Source organism: Saccoglossus kowalevskii, chromosome 22, assembly GCF_978046115.1.
Source record: "Saccoglossus kowalevskii chromosome 22, keSacKowa6.1, whole genome shotgun sequence".
Taxonomy (NCBI): Eukaryota; Metazoa; Hemichordata; class Enteropneusta; family Harrimaniidae; genus Saccoglossus; species Saccoglossus kowalevskii.
This window is the reverse complement of record NC_140662.1, coordinates 19,032,233-19,049,531: the sequence shown is the minus strand read 5'-3', so window position 1 is coordinate 19,049,531 and position 17,299 is coordinate 19,032,233. Positions and strand designations below refer to the sequence as shown.

The 17,299-nt window shown below is 37.1% G+C and overlaps 1 protein-coding gene and 1 non-coding gene across 3 annotated transcripts; one reads left to right on the top strand and one right to left on the bottom strand.

Annotated features, from left to right (window-relative positions):
• Positions 1 to 3,009: 3,009 nt before the first annotated feature.
• On the top strand, positions 3,010 to 8,473 carry LOC100376119 (uncharacterized). Of its 2 annotated transcripts, none has more exons than XM_078010394.2 (5): positions 3,010 to 3,132; positions 5,636 to 5,742; positions 6,515 to 6,598; positions 7,109 to 7,210; positions 7,545 to 8,473. In XM_078010394.2, exons 2-5 carry the CDS (start codon positions 5,716 to 5,718, stop codon positions 7,647 to 7,649), a joined length of 318 nt encoding a protein of 105 aa, XP_077866520.1. In that variant the 5' UTR covers positions 3,010 to 3,132; positions 5,636 to 5,715; the 3' UTR covers positions 7,650 to 8,473. The 2 variants fall into 2 exon arrangements, with proteins under 2 accessions (XP_077866520.1, XP_077866519.1); XM_078010393.2 differs by having other exon boundaries at positions 3,012 to 3,136.
• A 4,858-nt stretch (positions 8,474 to 13,331) lies between these two features.
• On the bottom strand, positions 13,332 to 13,414 carry TRNAL-UAA (transfer RNA leucine (anticodon UAA)). The gene has a single exon. It is a non-coding gene; the product is annotated as a tRNA-Leu (tRNA).
• Between the last annotated feature and the right edge of the window lie 3,885 nt (positions 13,415 to 17,299).

Sequence of the window (17,299 nt, the reverse complement as noted above, 5' to 3'; positions counted from 1 at the left end):
ATACACTCTAGGAACAGGGAGTTACTAGCAAAATGCACGTAATACACTCTAGGAACAGGGAGTCACTAGCAAAATGCACGTAATACACTCTAGGAACAGGGAGTTACTAGCAAAATGCACGTAATACACTCTAGGAACAGGGAGTTACTAGCAAAATGCACGTAATACACTCTAGGAACAGGGAGTTACTAGCAAAATGCACGTAATACACTCTAGGAACAGGGAGTTACTAGCAAAATGCACGTAATACACTCTAGGAACAGGGAGTTACTAGCAAAATGGTCCGAGACAAGCACTAACCATTTTTTTCACAGACTTGCTTATTAGCATTAGCAAGAAATGCATGTGTGTCTGTCATGTGGTTTTGTGATCATCCAATGATTTGTGTGACGAAATTACCGCAAGATCTTCATTTCATTCATTACATACCCTCATCATATAAATCCTTGGTCACTATGTAATTGCATAGTTGTCATTGTGTTCATTCAATTGTATGCGTCACATTGCACTGTACCAATGCATCATATACATGTATGCAGCCAATCAGGGTATACTGGTTAAACACAATTATATGTTGGTACAGTTGGCACACCATTGACACAAGCTGAATACCCCTTTTATGATCTGCAAATGCTGTATTAATATGACTTCAAGTTATCAAAATAAAAAATAGACTAGTATTTTGTCTCTGGAACTAGATTAATATCAAGTTTTCATATTTCCATTTTTATATCTGTTACACACAAGGTACATAAATTATTGTCAAACAAACACATTCAGATGGGTCAGTTACGGTTGTTTAAATTTTTAACGTGAAAAATTGTTGGTACGGTAATTAAAACAAATAATATAATTAATAATGATTTACTTTAGTTCTGTGAAACAGAGAAAACTCACAGGATCATAGTAACGACAGTTACTAAGGCCAGTAATTCAGTGAGATATAATTGAGCAAAATGATTAAAAGGCCTATCGTGATACAAATTTATAATGCAAAGTAGGATCAAATGTACTACTTGCAGTGTTGCATTATGAGTAGCTAATAAATGGTTGAAACAATAACTTTGGATACTGGTATTATTCCTAATGAACTTGATACGGCTTTTGCAGCCAGAGACCGTGCGGCAGAAGCGTCCAAGCTTGCGAGTGCGTGTAAGCCATACGACCAAGGGCAGCAAAAGCAGTATCCAGTCCTTAAAGCTTTTATACCATATAAGGTATCCTGTAGATGTAATTACAATTTCACCACGATATGACCTCAAACACACAATGTAATTTAGAATGACGCATTTTGTTTTGATTGATGAAAGCCGGCCGCTCGGCCGGGCGTTATACGTGAAATTATTGCCCTAATGTATGGCACACTTCCCATGAAGTTACAAAGTACCTGGTACTGTGGAATACTTTATTTTCGCTTGGAATTTATTGTCGCTGAAGGAATGCTTCAGTGAAAATAAAATCCAGTGAATATACTTTTTTCCATATATTTCACATGCAACTCATCAAAAATCAGCGAAAATAAATTCCGTACAAAACACCCAAAAAGGCTTTTTCAGCGAAAATTATTTCCAGCCAAAATAAAGTATTGTACAGTATATGATAATATTATTTTACTCCTTGTAGTCTGTGATGGAGAAGTGGAGGAGGCTATACAAGTATTCCATATACTGAACGATTTGGCATTAATTAACGCAATCTGCTAACAAATTAATGTACACTGTAGGTTTGGACATTATTTTTTTTTAATTGTTGTTACCTTGATATATAAATATAAATTAAAGGCATGTTACAAATATGTTAAATTCAATTAAGAATTCAAACTGATTACCATGATTCCTATCCACTGTAAGCAGACATGCACCTCACTATACCACATCAACTGTTCCAAAAAAGATGGCCCCAAATAATGTTTAAATATTATTTCTCAATCTTGCCTTCAATAATAATAAAAGAACTCATCTGCACATGCAAACAATGGTAGAGCAGACTTCCCTTTATTTACAGGTAGATGTGATAGACTTTATCTGTCCTTGAAAAATGGGATTTAAGAACAAGTGCATTTATTGCACAAACCCAAGGGTTCTTGCAAACAGGGATTCAGCGCATTCACACCCCAGACTTGCGCCCTCTTACCAAACCTGGAACAGTCAGTAGATTATGATCAGTTATAACAAATATAGTGTTACCAATGATAGAAAAGGTGTGCTCCTTCTTAAATTTGTTTTCTAGAAAAAAACTGCAAAAACATATATTTACTTACATACTAGTATATATATATATATCACTCTTACAATAAGTTCTTGAAGACATGAATGTTTTTATTTAATATAAAATATTTATGTTTTATAAATTTTGATTGATAGTTGAAAATTAACTAGACATTGCAGTGAATCTGCCAATGGTTGAATAAAACCCGCAATGAATCATGGGTATTGGAAGTTATTAAATGTCGTTTTAAGTCAATGAAAGCACATTCTTCAGATTTGAATGAAGTGTGAAGGTCTTCCAGGCTAAATGTGTTTTTTTTTAAATATTTTATAATTTAGCTGCTGTATGTGTTTAATTATTTTCAAATCTGTTTCAGTTATTTGAGATTTACAATTGTGGGAAAGTAATTTAACTAAACTCAACTTTTCTTACATACAATGCAACGCCGTTACAGGTGTTTGCGTTTATATTCCACAAACAGCGCAATATTGAGCAGAATTTCGGTCTGTAGTAGTCGATGTCGCCGACAAGCCTTGTTCAGCGGCCGGGCACATTAATTTCGCCAGGCGTGTTCCCATGATGCTTAGCGATACAACTAATTTGCATACGAAATGAGATTTTTAATGACCCTGTAAGTCACTCTCTTTTGCAGAGTCTTCTTGACCTAGGGAGCCACAGAGAGCTGCAATTGGTGGAACGTTCCCTGGCGACTACCTAGCTTAGTGATAAAAGACCCATAGTATCTGCGACGGAGAATGCCTGTAAGTACTACTGTACTACGCCTGTGCGAAGTCAATGATCCCTGACTGCTCAAACAATAAACACTACCATAGATACTGCCTTAGTACATTCACTACACGATTATTAAAAGGCGACTGAACACATTCTCGGGGATTCTGATAATTTGGAAAGCTGTCAGTTAAGGTAGGTGAAAACTGAACAGAAGTAGATTATAAATGAATTCTGTTGAATAAGATTCATTACTGAACTGTCTCGTTTATGATTCGATATAACACACTAAATCCAGTGTTGACAGTCTCAGAGGACGTTGTCGCTGCGGTTTGTTTAGTATGGTGTTCGTGATTTCGAATATTTGTATCAGCCTTTGTACCTGGCCGATCACAGGTCGTAATCCCTTGTAACAACTATGCGTCAGTGCAACGCATTACCGACAACGAAAATAGGTCTTGATATTTTAATATGATCTCCGGGAAAGGACACGATTTGATGACGGTATTTAATGACCTTTTTACATATGCAACAAGCTATAACATGCAAATATTGATTGATTTGGGGTCAATCGTGTAGCGCGATATATATTTTCAGGGAATTCTTTTTCGATTGTCGTAATATGCGTGCAGTTCATGCATCATTGTCGCAAAGAACATGGAAATATCAGCCATGTAATCATGTACACTTTCTCGAAAGCTCTGTCAATGAATATCCCGTTTGCATCGAGTGAAACAGTCGGCGAGGGCGCAATAACTATCGCCGACCATGTAGGTCTTTGTCGGTGGATTATGATACCTAGTGAATTGTACCCTTTAATTGGTTTATGGTTCTGCCTAGACAACTTGATCATTCGTAGAATGTAATCAAATATGTGTTTAAGTCTCTACCTGTATGATTTCCCTTCTACGTACGGACGGTGTTATTGTACTTTTATAGGCGTCTTCTACTGCCATCAACAGGTGGTTTTGACAGACTTGCCTCTTAACTTAAAGGGCGGCAGTCGTCGCGCTGCGCATGGGCGACATTTGTGTTGATAAACATTAATTTTCCCACAATTCAATGAGCTCTTCTAATGGAAATCACAAGTATGAGGTTTTGACCTGGGCGCGACTTGCACTAATTACCGCCGGTGACTCCTTCGATACCTTCCAATCACCTAAAAAGTACCTAAATAAAGCCTAGGTAACGTCTCAGTTCGTACTCGTTGATCTGCGCAACAGCCAAAGTTGCCATCTTTGTTTATATGAGACCCATATATCTCGCGCATGCGTGGCGCGAAGACTACCGCCCTGAACCATGATGATATGATCTTACACAGATCTCTTCAAATTAAAAACAAAACAAATGACCGTTTTAGAACATTTGATGGCAATGTTTATTTAATAATGCATATGTCGCTGGCTCTATGCATCATTACGTAAAAAGAAAATACTAATGCTTCAAAAAGGCCACACACAGTAAATAACACAACTGTCAACATTACATTTGTCTCGTTTCCATGGTGTAATACAAACCAAACAAATACTGGTATTGCGTATGCATACTTATGGATTGTAACATTTGTATCGTCTTACTTTTAGTAAAAAGATAATATTACTAGTAATCCCGTATACATTTACCGACTCGTTGACAGAGGGCGCAAACCAAAAGAAAATGAAATTATTCGTTAGTTTGACAAACTCTCGTTTCTGCTGCATTCAGTATCAAGTCTATTGGGTTAAATGCAACTTGAAACTGAAATGAGAGAGTAAATGTTCTAGATATTTTAAGATATTTTTGACTTTGCAACGTTGTTCCCGGTTCGGAGCAGTGAATGCTATTGTAGCTACCCACTGTATCGTGTACCTCTACACATGTTGCAAATAAGAAAACAGATACGCTCATTTTATTTACGTGTTTGAATTTCCATCGCTCCACAGTTTACAGGAAACACATGGCTACGATTTGTTTACACAAATTAGGCAATTTGACACCAAACCACTCTAAGATATTCCATCACATTGCTAAAACGATACGTAGCTAATGCATATCATTAAAAGAGCGTCAGTCCTCGCGCCACGCATGCGCGAGATATACGGGTCTCATATAAACAAAGATGGCGACTTTCACTGTTGTGCAGATCAACGAATACAAACTGAGACGTTACCAAGCTTTAATTAGGTCTTTTTTAGGTGATTAGAAGGTATCGAAGGAGTCACCAGCAGTAATTAGTGCAAGTCGCGCCCAGGTTTGCCTCATACTTATGATTTCCATTAGAAGTGCGCATTGGATTGGATTGAAAATCAATGTTTATCGACACTAATGTCGCAGATGCGCAGCGCGACGACCACCGCCCTTTAACCAATTTGTTGTGGTGTTCAGAACATTCAATTTACCATTATATTACTCCTCTGAGAGTAGAAAATAATAATTATTTTTTTCAATAATAATCAAACTTTACGGGTGAACGGTATAGTAAATTTCATGAAGACATGTAAGTATTTTTTAATGAAAAATTATAAAAAGTATTTATAAAACATTTACAGTTAAAGACGCTTGCGTTTCATTCAGAAAATCCAATTTCATTGGCTATGGAAGTCAACTACATAACCCATGTGTCTTTTCGAGTTTGTTTTACTATGACTGATTTACTATTTACTAATACCACCTGGCTCCCAGTTACATACAATTCTACTTCGTTATTCATTTCAGGTAGTGTTGGCACTTTTTAAACTAGACTGAACCAGTGGTAATTACTACATATAATACAGTGCAACAGTCGTCATCGTCATCAAGATGGCACACAAGAAAGAACTATTAGAGGTATTGGCTTATAAAAGCTGTTCACTATTCACACTTAAAGCGTCACAGTTGCCGCACCGCATCTTGTTCGATTTAACATTTTCACCACGAGTTCCCTCTTTTCATCACAAATTCACAAAATAGTCATGTTTAAAGTCTGCGTTTTCCTTCACGAGATTGGGACAAAAATAGCCAAATTTTTGATTAAAAAAATGACTAAAATTATGTTTGTTGGCTCCAAAACTACGGTTCATTTCTAGAAATATTGAAGAATATTAAAAAAATTGGAGACACATTTGGAAGAAAAAGTCTGGGGGTGAAAAGGTTCAGGCCCACGGAACGTATACTGCACGTGTGAACTCAAACGCGTATTTATTCTTGATATTGCCGTTCTTCCATGTGATCAACTTCAATCTGGTCACATTGATTTTGTGATTTTAAATATTAAGCATTTATTATCATGAAGCTGTATATATACATATCGAATTATTATTAAGATAAATTTAAACCGTCACTTTTTCCGCACGCATTCGTTACGCAAAATATACTACGCAAATAATTTGCTATTACGTACCAGCATTTCTATGGGCATGCGCGTAGGTCGTTATTTCCTCATTTTGTAAGCGACCAAAACAACATTTTGAATTTCTACATGTACCATATTAATAATATTGAAACTCACTCAAGGTATAATGATGTATCGAATCATCTGGCATTGTATCGAATTTGAGTTTCGCTGGCAACTCCGGAATGTCATTACTTATGCAACTTTGATACGTTTTCTGCTTTTTAGATTCTAAAGAACGCCGTGGAACAAGGCGAAACAGATGTTGCCAGAAGCACGATCCAAAAAGGAGTTGATGTCAACGAAATCCCGGTGAGTCTCTCGTCGTGAAAACCATTATAAATTCTTCATCCATTGAAATTTACACTGACGCGCTTCAAATTTTTCGATTTAGGTGCCATATAAGTAAATGTACACCATTTTTATTCGTTACGTAATGAAATTTGATACTTGAGAAAGGAATGACAAACAATATGGCTGGTATAAGTAGCCGTACATGGACATATGGCGACCACACTGTTTCAAAATAAGTCTGCGCCAATCGCCAGGTTCTAGTGCCCCGGCTCTCGAATACTATATCTAACCATTCCGATCACCCTGTAAAAATTTGTTTCCAACCAGACATTGCCGACTTCTATAAAGTCAGATACTTGAGACACGCTTGCAATTAGATACACACAATTGATAAACGCTTTATACCCATCTTTTTGGGCATGTTTATTTTCGACTGTCCCATCTCTGCTTGGTAATATAAATTTGAGACGTACACCATTTGATATGTAATAACGTCAATTTTATGAATCGTACATTCCTTTTCTCTAGTGGGGCACAGAGTCGCTGTTGATGCGAGCAATACGGTGCAGACATGCCGATATGGCTCAACTTCTCATAGATAGTGGCGTGAATCTCCAGTATGAATACTTGGTACGTATCTATTACACTGGCACTTGTTTTAGAGATGTCGATGATATGAAATGCCCTAGTTGTTTTGTCGCGTATTTACAGTTCCTACTTTAAGGAGAGACACAATGAGTTCGCCACGTGTAATTTTTCAAAAATAAACAAGAATTGACACAAAAGGAACAATTACTTTTCTTTTCTTGGCCGGGGTTAAAGCGGGGAAGTCGTCACCTGCGCATGCGGCAAGCGGCCTTCCGGCAGAGTCGAACATATATTATGAGACGTGCCGCACACCACATGTGATCGGTGTATTATGCCCGTGTACATTGTGCTCATTGTCACGTTGTTTTCTTCACAGAAATCTACGTCACCAAAAACGGTGGAAACAGCGGCAGACTACTGCAAACATTACGACATGCCTGGTATATTGATGCGGATCCAGACTAAACTCGCCACGTCATGAAGACTGAGAGGTTCTAGAGCGATATTATATATGGGTATCCGCTTAGTTCCGGTGCGATGTTTTTGAGAAGAGGAACAAATCGTAACAATGATCATACTTATGAAGAAAAAAAAAGAGGATTTTATTTTAGACAGGAATAAATTATTATGTACTTAGTACAAGTTCAGTAGAAAGTGAATTTGTATATTTGGCACGGGATTCAAACGATTTACTTTTCCCCTCTTGGTGGTGATTCGGTGCATATTCTGGTCCAATTGGCGCACATTCAAATTATACGGTATCATAGTGGAATTGTTGGAAACCCACAAAAAAGTGGGGTGGCTGGAGAATGTACAAAATTCGAGTTCAGGTTAGTTTATTTTTTACCGAGGTTTTTATGAACACTTTCCGATTTTTTGTCATGTTTCCGACAATTTCAATCTACTCGAGCGGTTGTTGGTGTTTTTTATATTCAGGAAAGAAACTATAACATTCTGAGCAATTTTTCACAGCATGTTTTCGAAAACCCAGACAATGTTTACGTGACGAGTTCTAGACAAGCAATGTACCATTATGGACAATTCGGGACAACAAATTAGCAACAGGACAATATATAATGAGTTAAAATACAAATTCATGTCATAGATAGAATAATTTCTACTTATAGACTATAGACGGCGCCATACAATTAGGAATTGATATATGAATAATTAGCGTGCCTGTCTACACAAACCAATCACTTTCGACGACAGCCATGTTAACTCCTGATTAGTTGAGCAGCTCAGCCATGTTATCTACCATATCTATTTCATATATATTTTACAATAAAACATATACTACGCTAACTTTCACTTTGTTATTCATCGATGTCTTTGACACAAATAACTTAAAGCGGGAGGGTCGTCACCTGCGCAAGCACGGGAATTGAGTCCTAAGCGACGATAACTACACACGCAAAGGCTCATGGGTAGACGCTTGTTTGTAAACAATGACACGCTATGGCCATCTGACGCATGCGTAGGTGACGACTCCCCCGCCTCAATTTATTAGATCGCCATTTATATTTTCACGTTTTTAGCTAGAGATGTGGTGGATGCACCTCTCCAGCCCGTGGGGGGGGGGGGGGCTACTTCCACATTAAGTGGGCAAAGGTGTGAAGCCCACCTCTCGAAAACCATGCTCACTTCTAAACCATTGTTTTTTTCTGTTTATATACCCACTTCTAAACACAAGTATTTTTAGCGAAAAAAAACAACACCCAGCTCACAACTTTCGCAACCAGTGAGCGCATCTGGGCAATGCATTTTATTCAGCTTTTCCAGTATTTGGCTATCAATATGAAGATATGTGAAAAAGTAAATAAATGCTACACATTTCTAAACCAAACCATTGATAAATGGCTACCCACTTCTAAACAAAATAACGCGAAATGACACCCCAGTCGTGCGGCACATATCCGTATTGAACTTCTATGCAAGTAGCCCCCCCCCCCCCGGGGGGGGGGGCTTGATGACTAACCAAAAAGCTCTTCACTGGGAAACCATAACAATGAATCGCACATATGATTATGAGAAAAAAGGTTCTCAACATTTTTTGAAATCCCAGAATTTTACTGAAACCAAACTTGGAGATTCCTAGTCATTTTCTGTAATCAAATGTCCCTTGAAGGTGGTCCACATCTGGGTTTATTTGGATCAACTGAAAATGTAGTACACGTGGAAACATAAATGTGACAATCGAACAATATATTAATGTTTGACTTCTGTAAACTGGGGAAACATTGTATACAGTAATTAATGATACCCGGCGGAATACTGAAGTCTTGCGGTATTTGAATCATTATCGAGAATACAAGTAGACATCTTCAAAGACATTTACGACAAGATTTATTATCACTCTCGACGAAGAATCCAGGGGCAGATTCAAAAAACTATATCACTGAAGAAACAGTCGCGGTATATGTGAAACAACAATAATATACGACTAAATCGAAAAAAGGTCTTCAACTCTAATGGATCGACACATTTATATTGCTTCATTTTTAATTAATTCGTATTTACACATCAACACCTGCAAGCTCGACAATATGCTTCGGTTTACAGGCTCTCCACTTTTTTTCAAACACGTGAATTAAAATGTTGACCACATTTTCAGTAAAACAGTTTCATCTGCATTCGACATTCAAAGTGTTCAACAATATGGAATACAATAGCTATAGAATCTGGGCTCATACTGTAGAAAATATGACCAGCAAAGTTAAAACCATTCTTCACTTGAATAATTTCTATAATTATGTTTAATTTGGTGATTATACACCACGACCTATTGAACATGCAATGTTTAGACGAGCTTCAGTGCGCCATTATTTCGCGATTTGATTTGTTGCCAAGCAAGCACATGTCATTTTTCATGGTAATCTCTGTAATGAGGTGATCTGCATATCATAAAAATGAAATGGACCTTTGAATAAGATTACAAATGCTGTTCATGCATGACAACTTGATAGTTACCAGACGAGGAAATGCTAGGAACATTCGTAACATCACGGCCGTAACATTCACTGTTCTACAAAAGAGAACAATTCTCGTCTGCCATAGTTTTTCTTCTGCCACAAACATACTCAAATATGCAATGACAGGCTCAGGATTTATTAGCAATGAATTGTATATTCAGTGAGCAGAAAGCATGTTGACAGAAAAATCTGTACTACCACTCTGACACGATTGACAGAAAACAAAACATATAATTATTTGCTAATCCTCGATTATTCAAAACACAGTTCTCAAATTCAAGCCTTGTCAGTTTATGTTGCCAGAATTCGTTTTGGATTTGAGGGAAAAAAGACGAAGAAATATTCAAGAGTTCCGTATTTATTTGCAAACCCGCCCAGAATATATAGTTGAGTCGAAGCACATTTACAAGGAAGGATTTGACACGTCAAAGAAGCTGTCAGCAGACAAGCTACTCTCTGATTGGTCTGAATATCACGTGTTACGGCTGGGTAGCCAATCAGACATAATCTTGTAAGTAGCTTTGCTTTTACTCAGAATATATCAAACACACCGTTGTCAGTCATAATGTTTACCGATTTACAAATGAGAAAATATTAGCAGAGATATTAGAATCATTGTTGTGACACGATTGCAAGATTTCGGTTAGAAAGAATGCATGCTGATTAGAATTAGATAGTGCGGGAGCAATGTAAATTACTTTACAAATAAAGTAAGTACATATAATGACATATGTTATAAGATGTTAGGTGAGGGGTGTTATGTCAACCCTTTCGTTTTTAAGAATATGTTCAAAACAAACATGAATGCGTTTTTTATAGTACAGTAGCAATAATTATGTAAGATATTCTTCGAAATCAACTTGAATATTGTTTTTTCCTTGCACTGCTTTGAGCATATTTCTCATTCCAAACAAATCCCATGGAGTCCAGATGGCACTAAATAATCACCAGTTATTACCAGTCTGTCGTCTGCTTTTCTTTCTTTCGACCATAATACTACAACTAGTTGTCAACGGCGCGAATTTTTAATGAGATAATTATGAACAATTTAGAACAATGGGCACTAGGTAACAAGTAGTGTTATTCGTTTCATCCATTATGGCGTGATTGGTGAAGCTCTTCCAAATCTAATCATATTCAAATCATTCTAAATTGCACTAATTTTTGTCTCTCAAAACTGAGTGGAATTCTGTAAAATTATACCTATTACAGTAAGTCATTGTTAATAAATGATGGTTGCCTTCAGAATGTTGTAGTAAATCCTGTAAACTATCTAGATGTATCATGTAAATGCACCAATAATCGTACATTCCTTCCATACTTGGAACCAATCAATTTACTTGTATAAGGAGATGTTTCGTACCCTCTTTCTAAAACAAACCGTGATTGGTTAGTTGCATTTATGACGTTTAGTTGTGATTATCCAAAACACAGCTTTTATTGGTTAGTGTTACCAGAATTCGTCTGAGGTGTGCCGGACAAAAAATTTTGGTGGGCGAGGGAGCATAACCGCATTGTATAGATGAATAAACGTGTTCATATCATCTCCACGATTAACCACAAGACGACGAAATATTGTACGTATACCTTCAAAAGTTCAAAGTTTCGTATTTATTTGCAAACCCGTCCAGAATATACAGTTGAGTTAAAAAACATATACAAGGCAGATTTTGACACGTCGAAGAAGCTGTCAAGAAGTAAGGTACTCTCTGATTGGTCTGATTGTCAGGTGTTATGATTGGTTAGCCAATCAGTGCACAATCCTGTGAGTAGCTTTGAATTTACTCAGAATGTATCAAACGCATCGTTCTCAGTCGTAATGTAGTAGACTTAATAGAGATGTTATAATTAGGCTTGATATTTTCATATAAGAATTGTACCGAACTATAGTAAACTATATATTTTATTAAAGCTCTTGTTTCACACTTCCTGAAATTCTGGGTCATTTTTTTTCATCTAATTCAATGGTAGTCACGTGACTGCTAAGTAAACAAACAAAAAATATTATTTAAAAAAATGAGTACTGCGCGAAACTGAAACTAGTTAGATGAGTAACAATCATCGTAATGTTAACCATAGGGTGTCCCATCCAATCGGGTGACAAGATTTTTGCCCAGCGTGTTGCGTTAATTTCATGACACTAGCTTGAAGTGTTGGACCACAGTCACTGAATTACACCTAATTTACTTTGAGTTTAAAACGTTATTTTTCGCCAACGGCCATTGTTACAATGTAACGCTCTCACACGTTTGTTTGACACTTTCGGTAGAACAGTTCCTGCGAAATTCAAGCGAATGCGATATCCAGAAAACGCAGCGTACTCGATAATGTAGCTCACTAATTGGTCCGTTTTCATTTGGCAGAAACGGCAAATAACCTTTTCACTGAACAAATTGACCAATATTTTCAGTTTGGAACGTCGTTTGAGAAAAATTTTACACTTGGGCGAAGGGTATACTTCTATTTTATAGATTGTGTGGTTCAAGTTACAAAGTGATCACGCCGCGGCGTATCGTCGATATTCAACGTAAAACAGGCTCCAAAGCACTGAAGAGACTCGTTCACCGAGATAGCGTTGAACAGTTACAAAAGATAAATTACGTAATCCTTTGCGCATACAAAGGTTGTTTATTGACTGGACATAAGTGAGATTATGGTTGCTTCCTTAGTAAAAAGGAACCGCACGACTGAGTTCATTGTGGCACCATGGAATAGTTCCATGGTGGCACCTACTGCAATTTTTAATGTAGGCCAACTGTGATCAGTTTGAATATGCGGTGTGCCGAACAAAAGTATTAGGTGGGCGAGAGAGCATAACTGCATTGTATAGATGGATAAACCACAAGACGCTGAAATATTTGTACGTACACATTCAAGAGTTTCGTATTTATTCACAAACTCGTCAAGAATATACAGTTGAGTTGACGAATATAAACAAGGCAGATTTTGACACTTGGAAGAAGCTGTCAAGAACTAGGGTCTAACTGTCAGGTGTTATGATTGATTAGCCAATCAGTGCACAATCCTGTGAGTAGCTTAGAATTCACACAGAATGTATCAAACGCATCATTCTCAGTCGTAATGTTTACCAATTTAAAAGCGAAACAATATAAACGGACAAATATGTATCACTTTAGTGACAAGATAGCGAGAGTTTAGACAGTAAAATATGAACGCAGATTAAAATTCTGTAGTGCGGGTGGGATTCGAACCCACGAGGACTAACGTCCATTGGAACTTAAGTCCAACGCCTTAACCGCTCGGCCACCGCACTTACGTTATGTCCTGGATAACTGCATAGGACTATAGAGGTGAAATTATTTTGGAGTAGTAATAGTTATAATTCTCAAGAAAGTTTAGGTAAATTTTGGAAACAATCTAGTATTAGGTAAATGCACTAATACTTGTACATTTCTTCCTTTCTTGGAAACAACCAATCTACATGTACGAGCGCATAAGCGTATATCCCGTGCCCTCGTTTTAAAACAAACGGTGATTGAATATTTGTTTTTATGTCCTTTATTTGCGATTATTCAAAATACAGTTTTAAAATTAAAGACTTAATCATTTATATTGCCAGAATTTGTTTCAGGTGTACTCTCTTGCCGAGATAGAAGAACTGCATCATTCCATAAACTAATAACACATATGCATATGAGCTCCGTGATAACCACAATACGACGAAATATTGTATGCATAAATTCGAGGGTTTTGTAAGTACGTTTTTATTGCCGCTTTAGACTTCTAACTTAATACTTAAAGCGCGGTGGTCATCGCGCAGCGCGTGTTCGAATTTCATGTAAATAAACAATGTATTTTACACGCGTTGTATACGTCGCTATGAGTCCCATATCGAACAGGACGCGGCACGACGACTGCCGCCCTTTAAACTTTCAATAACGCAATGAAAAGTTAGAAACAACACGACAATTTCGTTCATAGCTTTCGCAAAATGGATGACTGGAAAAAAACGGCCAATAATAACCGAAAGATATACTGGTATAGTGATATGCTCGATTCCAATCCTTTTCATGCTGACAATCCGGCTTTCACGCACCAGTCGATTCACACATATAGTGTACAGGGCACCACAATGTCCGCCACGTCCATTTTATAACGTGATGGTATCATGTTCGCAGTAGTACAGATCGGTCCTACTCACAGTCTGGAACTACATTACATGACTAAGTGACAAGAGTGTAGTTTATCATGACTACCTATGCGTATACCAAGCACGTCATACCAATGATTGAATTTAGGGCATGGTAGCGATTGGTTCGTCTTTTTCAGCGATAATGTAACAACATTTCGGTTTTCCCTATCGAAATTATGCAGGTTCACGAGCCTTGTAACAGCATGTGTCTTTTTATTTGTGCACCTGCCTCCAGGAAATGTGTGTTCTTAAATGTATAAAAGCTGTACAAGATGTGTTTTCTATAAAACATCACCGCGTATCAGGTGCAGTCAACAGAGCTGTTCGTGAAAAATATGTTCGCAAGGGATTTTTAGCGGGCAGGCAAAATAAAACATCTTCAGTGAGAAGGCATTAAGAATAGGGTTTCTTAAAGGGGAATTCCAGTAGGAGAAGCTTTTTATTCAGAGGGCAGGCAAGTTCAATTTTTAGATTAGAACAAAATGTAGAATTTTCCGCGGGCGTCAACAACCAAATCGCCAAAGGGGAGGAATGTTTAGACTGGCCAAAGAGTAGTCCAATGGCGCAAACTTCGTGCTCGCTATCGGAGTCACCCATAGCGCCGACGAACCCCTGTGATCCGAATTAGGTTAGTAGAATATTCCAATCCCAAGCACACGTGACTTCTTTCGATTTTTTATTGTCTCGCATAATGCATTGTACATGTGCAAAATTTGAACTTGCCATGGGTACAACTCTCTTAAGAGAGTGTTGCCGGTGAAATGGGTCATGGAATTTTGTCATTTCATGAAAAATATAGGTATTATATCACCATTAAATTCGCCTGCTATAAAAAAAACGTTAAATTTAATTCACATGGGTTTAAGGATTGCAGCTGGTGACCAATCGAGACTTTAACTTCTTCTCTGGGAAATGATAGGGAGAAGGTAGTAGAAGCTGTCTAGAGGGGAGAATTAAAACAGTATGAACTGGGTGGGAGAGAGTAATACAACTGCGCGTCTAAAGGGTAGGCAAAAAATGAGTGGGGAGAGGGCAGTGGGTAGCAAAATTTAGTGGGGATAAGGCAACGGGAACAAAAACTGAGTGGGGAGAGGGCAGTGAGAGCAAAACCGAGTGAGGAGAAGGTAGCGGGGAACAAAAACTGAGTGGGGAGAGGGCAGTTAGAGGAAAAAACAGTGCGATTTGGTTGAGAGGGAGGGGAGTTGCGAACAGATTGACCTCTCCCCTCCAAATTAAATTAAGCCTTAATAATGTTCATAAATTAGATTACTGTTGATCAAACATAAATACCAAACATTTTTCCAATTTACTCGTTGACTGCACCTGGCGTATAACTTTTACAATGATTTATTCGCGTACATGTACATGCGTATTTTACCGTCATCTCTATTTCCACAGTCTCCACTAAGTGGTCGGGCAAACAGTTTAGAACACGTATTAAATTTGCATCATTGGCACAATGCTTACATAAACACACCTAGAACACACAGCTCAGGATTAACACTTTGATTTTGCATAAATCCGATGACTGACAGCCATTTTGAGCACTCATCAATGACTGTTCGAAATCATCTTTCTTGTCGTTTTTATCTAACATCACAATCGTACATTTATGTATTTATGGCTGTGTACGACAAAAAACAAACACCGTAGCCCACATATTCTGATTGTCGAAAAGAGTGATTTCGAATGACTCCGAATCTATGTACCTCACTTGAGCATCATTTGCATACTGAAATCTGGCAGCCATCTTTCCTTTTATTCACCCGGTAAGTAGTTACCGTTTTCTTTGTTTATTTATCACATATTCCATTTGACATTTCATGGGTCTTCTTGGTTTTCGATAACAGATGAATGACGCTCATATTCATCGCCAAATTGTTTCTATTGTCATGTAAATTTATTTTTTACGCTAACGGACAGCTCACGTTTTTGGTGTCTGTATGATTTCTGTGAGTGAAATAGTGAAAGGTTCAGACTCTTCACTGACGCCCTCTACGACCGATCGAGTATCTCCGACAAGGTCCCACGTATTCCAACATGAGTTTGTTTTAATGAGATAACCACAATTATTCAATATCTTTCAATATAATCTATAGCTCGTCAAATTCTGATGTCATGTCCACTGAGGCGTGTTAAGAATTACTTATGAAAATAAAATAAAATAAAATAAGCAATATCATTGAAATTTATCTTAGTATTTATTTAAATAAGTAGCATACATTAATTAATTCAGAACAAACATTTTAGGATCAGTTATAGAACTTTCATATAATTTTGTGCAGCACAGCATGATGAAATTAATTTATACTACTTTATAATTCTTTTTACTAATTGTGGTTTACTCTTCATTTTACTTTTTTTTTTATATTTTGCGGGAATGCATGTATCTCCTCGCATTTTATCTAATGGTATATTGGATCACTTCAAGTTCCCTACGTAAGTAATATATTTCCTATATTATTACTATATTTCCTAATTTTAAATATATATTTACATTTTCAATTTCTAAATGTCATATCCGCATTTCGCAGTACAACAACGTACTTTGAGATATATAATCTTCCACATCCCAGTACAATATAGCTGTCCATTTCACCAACCCGAATCTCATTTACTCACGGTTAGAAAGTTTTCAGGACTGAGCATTTATATTTTTAACTACTATTTTATCACATTCTACATTTCTGTAGAAGTTGCTTAAATCGTTTGTAACCATGCAATAATGTATAGAATATAAATGTCCATAAACCTGAACCGTTAAAACTAATCGTACGTATGTTCAAATGACTACTAATTTTGTAAACATATACCAAAAAAATGTTATATTTTTGCAGCTTATAGAAACTGACAGCTGTTAATGCAAATACGTGCTCACTGACGTCATATCTAATTACCATAACTTAATATTAAATTCGCTATTCCGTTAAATTACGATCACTCTGACCTTTTTAAAATGGTAGGGAATTTGATGAAAAAGTCATCAACTGATACGATAAGTTGGTT